At 53.1% G+C, this 12710-nt stretch overlaps 1 protein-coding gene and 1 long non-coding RNA gene across 2 annotated transcripts; both read right to left on the bottom strand.

The window, feature by feature from the left end:
• Positions 1–1963: 1963 nt before the first annotated feature.
• LOC135309422 (uncharacterized) lies at positions 1964–2792 on the bottom strand. Its single transcript, XR_010369696.1, has 2 exons — positions 2729–2792; positions 1964–2455 (listed from the first exon to the last, which is right to left on the bottom strand). It is a non-coding gene; the product is annotated as an uncharacterized LOC135309422 (long non-coding RNA).
• Positions 2793–2803: 11 nt separating this feature from the next.
• LOC135309361 (uncharacterized) lies at positions 2804–7634 on the bottom strand. The gene is made up of 14 exons (XM_064435512.1): positions 7277–7634; positions 6959–7023; positions 6703–6852; positions 6206–6354; positions 5801–5948; positions 5402–5592; positions 5182–5319; positions 4786–4900; positions 4477–4614; positions 4069–4245; positions 3788–3943; positions 3528–3629; positions 3063–3165; positions 2804–2811 (listed from the first exon to the last, which is right to left on the bottom strand). Exons 1-14 carry the CDS (start codon positions 7392–7394, stop codon positions 2804–2806), a joined length of 1758 nt encoding a protein of 585 aa, XP_064291582.1. The 5' UTR covers positions 7395–7634.
• Between the last annotated feature and the right edge of the window lie 5076 nt (positions 7635–12710).

The following is a 12710-nucleotide window of genomic DNA, read 5'->3' as shown; positions in this document are numbered from 1 at the left end:
GGAGACCCCTCAGGACTGCTGTATCCTGAGGGAACACCATTGGCCATCCCCTGTGTATATTTGCAAAAGCTTCAAATCATGTGCCTCAGCTTCCAGGGCCTCTCTTGGCCAGCATCCTGACATGGATGCAGGACTGCTGCGAGGCACTGCTGGCACGCAGCGGGACAGGACCTGCTGTCTCATGTCCACGTAGCAGCCCTCACACAGCCAGGGCCATCCCGAACCCAGACAAAGGCTGACGTGTCAGCAGAGAGGAGCAAGGAGCACTGGGCTCCTCTCAGGGGATCTCAGCCGGGCTTGCTCCACAACACACCCCCATTTTAAGGCCTGCTGATGCCCAGCTGCCAGAAATGCCTACCGTCTTCTCTGCAAGATGCACAGGGAGGCCCAATGAGCAGGACACCTTGGGAGGCAAACCTTGCAAGCCTTTTCTGAGGCCAGGGACACACCCAGATCAGCCCAGATACTCCACGCTGCCTGGCCCACCCAGCCCAGCTCTGTGCTGGCCCTGGGCCACAGCAGCTCCCACCAAGCAGGAGGCAAATGCCTATTGCCAAGAGTTGAAACACAGCAGATGGGGAAGATGTGACAAGTGTGTGTGTAAAGGCCTTTTAATTCACAGCTCTCACAGAGAGCTTTGGGGCTCATGGCTGGACAGAGATGCTCCTGCTCACGCCTCTGTGCAAAGGGGGTAACACATCCTGCTGCAGGTGCTTGGGTTGGTGTCTGCAGGACCAGGCAGATGCCAAACCTGCTCTTCACTGCCTTCTCCCTTCCTCTGCCCCTCTGCCAAGTGCAATGGGCCTCAAGGACTGAAAGGGGTACAGAGAGCCAAAGGGGAACACTTGCACCTATCTCACTGGGCGCTCCGTGGGAAGCACTTTCCTTGAGAAGCAAGCCCCTTTCCTCCAAAGGCGTTTCCCCACATGTGCAGCTTTCCTTGGGAACACCAACACACCCTTAAGCAACGCTGGCAAGGCTGAATGACTTCAGGTCCCTTCACGACAGGCACTCCAGCTCTAGCTGGCACGGCCCCAAATGTGTTCCCAGGTTCAGATGTGCAGCCCCAGGCCCTCTACAAACACAAGCTGCCCGCTGCCCCTTCCCCTGCCTCAACTCCTGCCTGTGCTCTCGGCACCAAAACCAGGCTGTTCCTGGCCAGGGAGCAGAGCCCTGTTCCCGCAGGACGCTCTTGCCAGCACCTTCCAGTACTCTCTGCTGTGCACAAAGCACTTCTCATGCCCGCTCCCAAGGGGCTTTGGAACGCAGAGCACAAGCTGGCTGGCTCTGCCACCAGCACACCCCAAACACAGGCGGAGGAAGAAGCAGCAGGGGCTGTTTTGCGGCCATGGCCAAGAGAGACTGGGAGGTTGCCCTCCCTCTGCTCTCACCTGCTTGGCTTTCTGGCTGGGGTTGAGCCTGGGGCTGCCATTCCTCACTTGTGGGGACCAGAACCACAGCCGGGATCCCGGCACTGCCTGGCAGCGCTCCGGGCACCGGCACGGTCGCGTGTCCGAGTCTCGGGCACCGTGCCGCTGCTTCATTTGCTCTTGGGCACACCCAAAGCTGCCTGTTAAGCCTGGATGATCTCTGGTTCTGCCCTCTTCCTGATCCTGCTGTGCACGGATGGAGCACTGCCGTGCTTTCAGGATGCTATTCTTGAAAACTTCCAGCATTCCCAGCCCCTGTGCTCTCCATGGATGCTTGCCATGGAATCCCTCTCAGCTGGGTTCAGAGCATCCTCAGGATGGCTCTTCCAAAATCCAGGGACTCCAGGGTGCTCAGCAGGATCTGTAACTGCACAGTGTTGTGGAACTGCAGCTTCAGCACAGGGACCGTGCCAGCCTGACCTGCCCTCGTTCCTGTGCAGAAAGCAGGGCGTGGATGAGAATGGCAGCAGGGGCCTGTGTGTCCCAGGGCCCCGCATTTGCGGCGCTTCAGCTCCACAGGGATGCAGGCAAAGTGAAGAAGCCAAACTGTTTATTAATGGCAGGCGAAGCAAAGGGATGAGCTGGGAGGGAGAAAGTGGGGATGGGCAGTGTCTGAGGGCTGGAGGGACAGAGCCATCAACAGGGAGGGAGAGTGAAGGGAAGAAAAGGACATGGATAGCTAGAGGGCTGGTGGGGCAGAGCTGACAAAAGGAAGGAATAGTGGAGAGAAAAATGGGGATGGGCAATGTATGAAGGCTGGAGGGAAGGAGGCAGGGAGGGAGGGAGCTAGCTACAGGCAGGGAGAGGGCTGAAGCCAGGAGATCTTTGCCCAGCGTCGGCTGTGCCTGGAGCTCCAGCTGTGCTGAGAGGTGATGTCCTCTTCAGTGTCTCCTGGTGCTGTTCTTGGGACACTGGTTCACTGGATCCAGAAGATGTCCCTACTTCTCCAGCTGGTTGGGGAAATCGGGCTTGGTTTTCCAGGCTAGAGGATGATGGGCTGGCACCTTGCCTCCGGGCTTGAAGGGCTGAAAGGGAGAGGAACAGAGCCATGGCAACAGCCCGGATCTGTGGGAATCCTCAAAGACCTTCTGAACAGGGCCATCCCACACAGAAGGGAGTAGGAGACATTGCAATCAGCTAGGAGGTACTTGCCATGACTCCCCCATGTGTGCCTGAAACCCCTCTGTGCTCAGCCCACACCACCTCTGGTCCACACAGGGAGCAGAGCCCTCAAAGGCCGGGCAGGGCTTGCAGCTCTCCCCGCCAGTCGCCGCTGCCAGCCCGCTGCCCACACTCACCATTCCAGATGAGCTGGAGCTCTTCCTGCTGCCTCCTCAGGCGCTGCCCGGGCATCCCTGTGAAGGCAGAGCCTGTCACGGCGCTGCCAGCGGCACAGCTCCCTGCCAGCGGCGCTGCCAGCGCTGCGGCCACACGCCCTGCTGGCCCGGCAGGGCTCAGCCCGGGCCCTTGCCGCACGCTGCCGCCCAAGGGCACGGCTGCCTGAGGGCGGCAGCAGCGCCCGGGCCAGGCGGGGCTCCACGGCGCCAGGCCCGGATGGCGCTGCTGGGGCAGCGGGCGGGGCTGGGGCCGAGCTGCGGCGGGCCGGGGAGGGAGCCCGGCCTCGTGGCTCACCCATGAACCTGATGGCTGCCTCTCGCAGGGACTCCTGTAGGCTCTGCAGGCAGCGCTGGACCCGGCGCTGGTGCTCGGCCGCACGGCTCGTGTCCTCTGCCAGCTGCAGAGAGCGGCAGCAGGGAAGGCTTGGCGCGGGCTCAGCCCCTGTGGCGGGCGCTCCCTGCGCCCAGCCCCGGCCTCCCCTGCCCGCACAGCCCTGAGGCGCGGCCAGCAGCCGCTGGCGCCGGGCTCCGCAGGGGGCAGAGGGCCGGCTGCTGCCCGGGGAGCCGCGGGGCCGCCCCGCAGCCCCGCCGCGCCGGGGCTCCATGGGCACCCGGCTCGGGCCCACAGCAGCCTGGAGAAGAGCCCGCGCGGCCTCTGGCTGCAGCAGCGGGCAGGGGCACAGCTGCCAGCCCCGCACACTGAGCCCCGCGCTCAGGGGCCTTCTCCAGGCTGAGCCTGTGGCTTCCAGGCGCTCCTTACCGGGCCCTCATTGACTTTCAAGGGCGGCTGCTTCTTCAGGAACTGTTTGACATCCCTTCTCTTCAGGAACTCGGCCACTCGAAGCAGTGTTTCCCGAGAGGCCTGGAGAACAGCAGAGAGCCAGAGATGGCCCCACAGCCCAGGGCACCGGACTCACATCCCTGTGCCAGGGCCTGGAGGAGGCTGCAGCCCACCAGGCACTGGGCAGGAGGCAGCCGAGCCCCCTCCCAGAGATCCACCAGCATCACACAAACCCTCACCTCCGCCACGTCCCAGTTCTCATCATGACAGTAAATTAAAAGTGTGTAGAGGCTCTTGTTCACAATTGTCTTCAGGGGCTTTTTTCCCTCATCCACTACCAGTTCCATCACTTTACGGAAGAGTTGAATGGAGAGCAATTGGATATGGCTGTTGTCCTAGAGGAAAGGAAAAGACCTACATCAACTACTCCAGGCCCACCTGGGCAAAGGCCTGACAATCCACAGGGCATAAAGTTCCTGGGAAGCACCCGATGCCTGTGGCTCAGGATGCAGAAATTTACATGGTCAAAGAGCAGCAGGAGTGCCTCAGCCAGCTTTGGGGCAGTGGTGCTGGATACCAGGATATCTTTGTGCTGGAGAACATTCGTGAAAACACGGAGGGTCATGCTGACCACCTCTCCATCTGCATCATCCAGCAGCTCCAGAAGCCTTGGAGACAGACTGCCCATTCTTCTGGCCTGTGTGGAACACAAGGCTGAGCTGGGAGGCCATGGACGGCTGCAGCGCCAACAGCGCCCGGGCACTGCAACCCCACCCTGCTGCTGCAGGGCCCACAGGCCAAAGGCCTGCCCCAAAGCACTGGGGCCGGTGAGGCAGGAGAGATGGGAGCAGCTGCCTCAGCTGCCTCAGCCCTGCCAGCTCATGGGGATGCTTTCCCCAGTGCAGCTTCAGCCGCTGCCCCTTCTCACCATTGAGGGATCCTTGCTGAGCACCACGAGGCCTTTGAGTACCAGGCGACGCTGCACCCTGCACTTGCTGTGCAGGAACCTCGACAAGACCTTCAGCACACTGTCACCACATTCCCTCAAGTCCAGGCACTCGAGGACCTGAAAGGCACAGGCAGTGACTGGGCACCCGGCCAGCAGGAGCCCGGAACCACACAGGGCCGGGCCCAGGCAGCAGCACAGGGCACGGGCACCGTCCCAGGCAGCTGCGGCTACCAGAGGACAGAGAGCTGGGAGGCAGCTCAGCGAGGCAGTGCTGGCCAGCAGGCTCACCTCCACAAGGAATGCCAGGAAGGTCAGATTCCAGTATGGGTCCTGCTTAGTGAGACGCCGGAGCAAGTGGAGTGCGATGCGAGAACACAAAGGGACCAAGTTACGGCGCATCTCTCTGGAAGGGAGAAAAAGGCACCAAGACCCTGAGGTGGGGGGACCAAACCTCTGCCAGGACGGACTCACAGAGGTCTGGTCTTTCCCCAGCATCCCTGGAGAGGATGTGAGCGCTGTGGGAGGTGGCCCCTTCGGGGCACCCTCCTCTCCCAGCCTTTTCCAGTCTCCTTGGCCGTCCCTCGGTTTCAAGGCCCTCTGCCCCATGACCACAGGGACTGTGTGGGGGCACCCGGGCACAGGGCACAAATGCTGGGGGCAGTGTTGAGGAGAAGGGGGTCTCACCTGGCCAGCAGACCCACGGCATAGTGCTGGGTGTGAGCACGCAGCAGCGTGTCCCAGCCACGCTTGCGCTCCATAGCCATCACCTCCTTGTCACACTGCAGTCGGTAGAGCAGAGCCTTCATGGTCTGCACTGCAAACCTGTGTGCAGAGCAAAGCCCAGGTCACAGTGGGAGCACTGGCACTGACCACAAGGGCATGGGAAGGACAGGAGGACTGCGACCTGCTGGGGTTGATGGTAAGGCGATGTTCTTTGCGACATGCTTTCCAGAAGTGCCCAGCTTCCACTGGTGGCATCTGCTGTGTGGTGATGACAATATGGAAGAGCAAAGCCACAAACAGGCGGGAGGAATAAAGGATCATGGCCTCCTGGCACTCAGGCACCTGGACAATCACCCAGATCACCAGAGTTGCCTGCAAAAGAAGCAGCCCAAAACGGCGCTCAGTGCCGAGGTGTCCTTGGGGCAGGGCCCAGGGGCAGATGCAGGGGGAGCAGTGGGCCTGGTGGCCCCTGAGCCTGGCCCTAGCCCAGGTTTCAGCCCAGTGACTGAGGCAGGGAGAGGATGGAGAGCTGCTGGAGAGGCAGCCGGGGGCTGAGAAGAGACCAGTTCCAGAAACTCACAGCCAGGGCAGAAACATCTGTGTCATCCCCATCAGAGGTGGATGCGCTGTGCACAGGCCAGTCCTCCATCACACACAGCAGTGTTGGCAGCACTTTCTCCACTGCTGGTCCCACTGATCCTATGGTTTTCCACATCATCTCAGCAGCTCTGTGGGATGAAGGCTCTGTGTCAGGGGTGTCTCAGTCACAGTACCATGCCCTGTGCAGCTGTGGGGGCACAGGTGACAGAGCCCCGGTGCCCTGAGGGGCAGGGAGGGAGCATTGGCAGCAGGCTGGGCAAAGAGAGGGGCCCGAGGGTCCTGGAGCTCTCTGCCTGTCTGGCAGAGCCCATTGGACAGGCTGTGATGGGCCACGGGCCCTAAAGGCTGGTGAGCCCTGAGCTCTCAAGGCATGTGGGCCCCGTACCTGTCACACGTTGGGGCACAGCGCAGGAGGGTCAGCACCACATCTGCGGGGTGTTCTTCAGCCAGCCTCACAATGTCAGTTTGCAGCCTGGCATCCACAGTGTCATGGGACACCAGCCTCTGGTGGATGTTCCTTACAATGGCTGGCACCTGGAGGAGGCATGGGGGAGACTTGGAGCCCTCTCCAAGGGAGCAACTTCCCCAGCTTCCCTTCCCACCCCACTGTGCTGGCCTCAAAGGCTGAGGAGGCCAATTGGCCAAGGCTTGATGGGGCACAAAGTCCTGGGAGGCCTCCAGGAGTGATCCCAGCCTGCTTATGTGCTCCTGAGAAGAAGCACAAGGGTCCTTGAAATAGTCTGGTATTAATTTTTGAATCAGAGTCGGAGTGGGCTTGGTGTCAGTATTTGTGTTGGCCTCAGTCTCTCTGGTGTTGGCATTTGTGATGGCCATGTCGTCAGTCACTGCCTTGTCTCCGTTTGCTGTGTCCTCATTCCTTACAGCATCAGAGTCTTGTGAGTGCTCAGCTGAATCCAGGCTGACATCAGGCTCTTCCTGGAGCTCGGTCAGCCCCGAGTCAGGCTCGGCGGGGCCCTCAGCTGCACTGCTCCCGGTCTCTCTGCGCTGAACACGCAGAAACTTCCGGAACATCTGCCGGAGAACAACGGACAGGGAGACTCCATGGCATGCTCCAAGCGTAGTGCTCGGCTGAGCAGGGACAGCAGGCCCAGCCCGTGGCTGGGATGGCTGCAGGTACCTTCAGGGTTCTGTGGAAGCGGCCACGGCCGGGTTTCTGCACTTGTGTCCCGTCCAGGGATGCATCTGGCAAAGAGCGAGCGCAGCCAGAGCTGAGGGGCTGCGGGAGAGGCCGGAGAACACAGCCCAGCCCTGTGCTCCCAGGCAGGGACAGCCCCGGGATGCCCCAGGGGGACGGAGCACGGCCACTGCGGGGTGTCTGCCCCGCCCCGCTTCCCTCCTGTCCATGCGCATGTCCCCAGGGAATGGGATGGGATGGGATGCCATGGGACCAAGCTGGCTGCAGCCATCAGCCCTGTGGCCCAGCTCTGGCACTCACCATCCTGCCATGTCTGGAACTGCTCTGGTTCTTCAGGCTGTTGTGCTGGGCCAGCTTCAGGGCCTTTCTTTTTTTTTGGTCTGAAGACCTTGAAGAGGTTAAGTAACCTGCCCGCCATTCCAGAATCTTGCCTCAAGGGCACCTTCTGGAGATGGCTTGGGAAAACTCCAAGTCCACAAGTCCTCAAGGGCACCTGCAAAAGAGAAACCTCGGGAAGGCCACGGGCCACCAAGTCCCGCAGTCTTGCCGCAAGGTCACCTGTAGGAACAACGCCTCAGAAAAGCTCCGGGTCGGACACGAACGAGTGCGCTGTGCGGGGGCTCCTCACAGCACCGCTCTGTCCCGTCCTGTCCCGACGCCTGCTCCGAGCGCTGTGCCGTGCTCCTGTCTCTGCCAGCTCCTATGTCACCACGTGTCACAAAGGACACGCTCTTCCATTCCATGCCAGGGTGACCGTGCTGCAGCGTGTCACAAAGGGCCCTTGCACACACTGCCACCTGCCCTGGGGCCGCCCCCAGCCCACCCAAAGTGGCCCCGGTTGGAAGGAATCCCTGGTCCCAAGTGTCTAAGTCAGCCCGACAGGATCTTTAAGAAGGGCTCAGCCCATCAGCAAATGTTGCCCTGCTCCTGGAGTTACTGATAATTGACTTTAAAGTCTGCATTTTTATAATTCCTTTGTGTCCTGATGCACCTAAATGGTCCTTTTTCTTTACCTTCTGTCACTCTTGAGCCCCCCATGAAACGATATCGCTGGGTTGTGCTGCCCCAGCCCATGAAGAACAATCCTGTTATCGGTCACTTTGTCATTCATTCAGGGATACAACCAGAACGGCACAAATAACCATCTCTTTTGATGTATCACTACATGGAGAAAATTTTAAATCCTTCCGGCAGTTCTCCATTACTGGGTGACTGTCTTGCTGCTTTAAAGGTAATGCTTGACAGCACAGGCTTCTGCATAGCCACAGAAAAAATCCAAACTGAACCTCCCTGGAAATACCTGGGTTTCCAATTATTGGAGACAACGGTCACCCCACAGCCAGTGACCATAAAACCCATATACACACACTGAATGCTTTGGAAAGTTGTTAGGCACTCTTAATTGGATCCAAGCTTTAGAGGGAATCACCATGAAGAAATTATCCCCCTTATTTCAGCTGTAAAATGAGACCCAGATCTCCCTTCCCCATGGCACTTGACAAAAACTTCCCAAATGGCTTTACAGATTGTAAGTGATAACATCAGTAACTTCTTTGCCACACGTCAAAATTCAGATTTTCCTTTGTGACTGCTTGTGATTCTGCAATCTTTCCAACCCTCTTATTGGTCAGTGTGATGTGCAGGAACATCCTCTCTGCTTAATAGGAGTGGGTTTTTCTGCCACACATCTTTTCAAAAACTCTAACCGTTCCACTTGAGATGCTTATTCAGATGCTGTCGATGGGACGACTCCAGTGCCAGAGCCTGGCAGGATATGATCCAGCAGTAAAACATCTTCTTATTCCTGCAACAGAATTAGAGCATCTGTTCAGGGATTCACTGTCATTTCAAATTGCTCTTGAGGACTATAATGCACAATTTTTTCACACAATGCCTCGTCATGCCCTGCTACAATCCTTCAAGGGACTCCCCTTTCAACAAGGATGACTTGAAAAGAAAACTCCAATCCCTGGTGCAAAAACTGTTTTCACTGATGGATCGGGAAAGGCACACAAAGCTGTGACCCTGTGGAGAAATGATAAGGGACAGTGGGAACATTCGATAACCTCTCCACCTGGACCTACCCAGCTAGTGAAACTGGCAGCTGCGGTAGAAGCATTTTGCCTTTTTTCACAGGAACCTATTAACATTGTTCATGATTCTCTTTATGATACAGGAATCATTGAGAGAATTGAGCGCTCATTCCTGAAGGAAGTCTCTAACAAAGTTCTTCTTCTGTTATTAACCACTCTGTACAAATGTTCACTTCACAGTCTCACGAATACTACATTCTGCACTTTGGGTCACACACCACTCTGCCTGGACCCGTAGTGGAAGGCACTGTGAAGGCAGATGCCCTCGCCATGACAGTCACTATTCCAGAAAAGTTAGGGCAGGCCAAACTTTCTCATGATTTCTGCCATCAAAATGCCTGAGCACTGGGAAAACAATTCAATCTGACTTTGCCACAAGCACGGGATGTCGTGAATACTTGCTCACAGTGTCAGCAGACTCGTTCTTTGCCACAAATGTTAGGTACAAAGCCACAGGTGTTGAAACCTAATGACATCTGGCAAACAGATTTAACACACATTTTGAGCTTTTGGGCTTTTAAATATGTCCATGTTTCTGTTGATACCATTTCTGGATTCATACTAGCAACAGCACACAAGGCTGAGAAATCCATGGGAATTTGATGGCAATTTGGGAGGGGAGCTGAGGGATTCTAAATTCCAAATGCCCCGAATGCTGTCATTTCGTTGGGAATTTGGGAGGGGTGAGGGGCCCTGCGGGGAAGAGGGAGAATTGGAAACCCAATCTGGTAATTGCCCTCTTGTTTTCTCCCCCGCAGGGCGGCGAGGCCTGGATCCATTCCCTCACCTAGCCCTTAATTACTCGCAGCAGTCAGCAATTGTTTTGCAACATTCCCTGTAAAATTCAGATTTAATTAGCATTTGATTTTTATAAAAGGCTTTTCAGATAATTTAGATGTTTTAAAAAACCCTTGTAGAAATTTTTTAAACTACCAATTTGTGAATTTTAGCAATTGCAAGAAATAAAAAGAGAGAACTAAAGGAACAATTTGGAACATGTTTTGTTGTTTTTTAACAATTTTTATATGTTTTTATTAATTAAAATGTTTTAATTTTTAACTGTAAGAAGTGCTGCTGGAGTTTCCCTGTCCAGTTTCCTAGTCAAACCTTAACCAATGTTCCTTTTAATAATATATTATTATAAATTGGCAAAAGCACAAATTAAGTTTAAAAAAAATAAATTATAGAATTATCCTTTAAACTCCGGATATTGCATATTTGGAAAGGGGCCTGCAAAAGGCCATAATCACAGTGATGATATTAAAGGGTGAACTTAAGGTTTTTAATTTAAATTAAATATAAGTTTTGTAACAACTAATTTTTAATGATAATATTTGATTTGTTAATTTGAAGAGTTGTTGATTTGATTTGAGAATGCAAAATACCTTTTTGAAATTTTTAAACAGTGTGTTTTTACAAAAGTAAAGATTATTAATTCAATTAAATGTATAAAAAGATTAATTCTTATTCAGGTTTTCAATTTTGAAGAACTATGTGTTTTTTAACCCCAAAACCAAAAATACCAAATGCTTTATTAGCTTTGATTTTAATTATTGATTAATTTGCCCTTTTTATTTCAAATGTATGTCTTTGTATTGTTTTTTAAAATCACTCTTTGTTATATTTGAAGTAATTTTGAAAATTAACCCCGTTGTTGAGTTGTATATTACAGAAAGAATATTGTAACTACACCAAAGTCGACTATGCTACATTCGATCATGACCATTTACTGAACAGAATTTCCTTGAAGAGAAAAAAAACCCTTCAAACTTGAGTTTTCCAAGAGAAGAACAAGATAACTGAAGTTTTTAATAATTGTCCAGAAAATCAGCCAAGGAAGATCAGCCAAATTGATGTGAAGAACATCTCCTTGCTTTGCTTTGTATTATGAAATCATTTGTAGTTGTATTAATAAAAGAAAAGTTAAATTGTCAAAAGAGTAGTAACCAGGAGCCAGTTGGTTTTTAATCAGTTTAAGACTATACCTCCGAGTTTTAAATCATAAGTTTGAGTTAAAATTAAAAGAAAATTTATATTTGATTAACATGAAATAAATTTGTTTGTTTTATACCTTTAACTCCTGGAGACTATGAAACATCCTTCTATGGAACACCCTTTGTATGAAATATCCTTTGATGTAATGTTAAGCTCTTTTATGAAATGTTAAATCCTTTTTGAGCTTGTTACTTTTAAGTTCTCGCTTGACAATTTAAGAATAATTTTTATCTATCTTTTAAGGCCAATGTTTATAAATTAATTATTCAAAGTCAAGATATTATTTCGCAGTTAATTGAAGAAATTAATAAAATTATAGAAAGAAAATATAATCAGTAAAAAACAAGACAAGTATAAGCTAAATTAGACATATTAAAAATTGAGGGGTTTTTAAAATTTTTAAATTTTTAAATTTGTTTTATTTTGTATCTGTAAAATTTTATGATTTATTACACTAATACCCTTTGTTATTTTAGTTAAACTTCAATGCCCTTCTTTTTGTAATAGAAAATCTGGATATGTTGTAGTGTGTTTTTTCTTGATTTGTAAGTTGATTGTTTCTTTATACTGTTCCCATTTCGTTCCCGCCTTTTCCCAGAATTTTTGTCACTTTTCTTGTTGTTGCTTGCTAGTTTCTATTTCTCCAAACTCTATCAGTACACTGAAACTGTTCTCCTCCCCTGGGATTTTTTATTGGTTCATACATTGTGGTTCCCGCCTTGTTTTTTACTCCCAATTCTCCTGATTTGTTAAAGATTGCACCCTCCCCTGAGACCTGCCCCCAAATATAAGCTCCTTTTTCCCCCGGATCGGGGTCCCGGGAGGCAGAAGAAGGGGAAGTTTACCATCAAATAAAGTTACCCTGGGACCATGGAGCATCCCTGTCCGTTGTTCTCCGGCAGATGTTCTGGAAGTTTCTGCGTGTTCAGCGCAGAGAGACCGGGAGCAGTGCAGCTGAGGGCCCCGCCGAGCCTGACTCGGGGCTGACCGAGCTCCAGGCAGAGCCTGATGTCAGCCTGGATTCAGCTGAGCTCTCACAAGACTTGGACACAACAATTTATGAGGACGGAGAAAACGGAGACGAGGCACTGGCACAGGTTGTGGCCATCACAAATGCCAAATCCAGAGGGACTGAAGCCACCACAAATACTTGCACCATGCCCACTCCCACAGTTATTCATGCTGCCCCTATGGAATTTTTTGAGGAGAGTGGTGTTCCTTCTCAGCAGCAGGTAAGCAGCCCGGGGTCAGGCCTGGAGGCCTCCCAGGAGCGTGTGTCCCCTCAAGCCATTGTCACTGGGGCCCCTCAGCCTTTGAGGCCAGCACAGCGTGGCAGGAAGGGAAGCACTTCTTGGGGGAAGCTGGGGAAATTGCACCCGCTGGACAGCGCTCGAAGTCTCCCCCATACCTCCTCCAGGTGCCAGCCATTGTAAGGAACATCCACCAGAGGCTGCTGTCCCATGACACTGTGGATGACAGGCTGAAAATTGACATTGTGAGGCTGGCTGAAGAGCACCCTCCTGACGTGGTGCTGACCCTCCTGCGCTGTGCCCCAACGTGTGACAGGTACGGGGCCCACATGCCTTGAGAGCTCAGGGCTCACCAGCCTTTAGGGCCCGTGGCCCATCACAGCCTGTCCAATGGGC

Source organism: Passer domesticus, chromosome 10, assembly GCF_036417665.1.
Source record: "Passer domesticus isolate bPasDom1 chromosome 10, bPasDom1.hap1, whole genome shotgun sequence".
NCBI classification, from domain to species: Eukaryota; Metazoa; Chordata; class Aves; order Passeriformes; family Passeridae; genus Passer; species Passer domesticus.
This window is presented reverse-complemented; position numbering and strand designations above follow the sequence as displayed.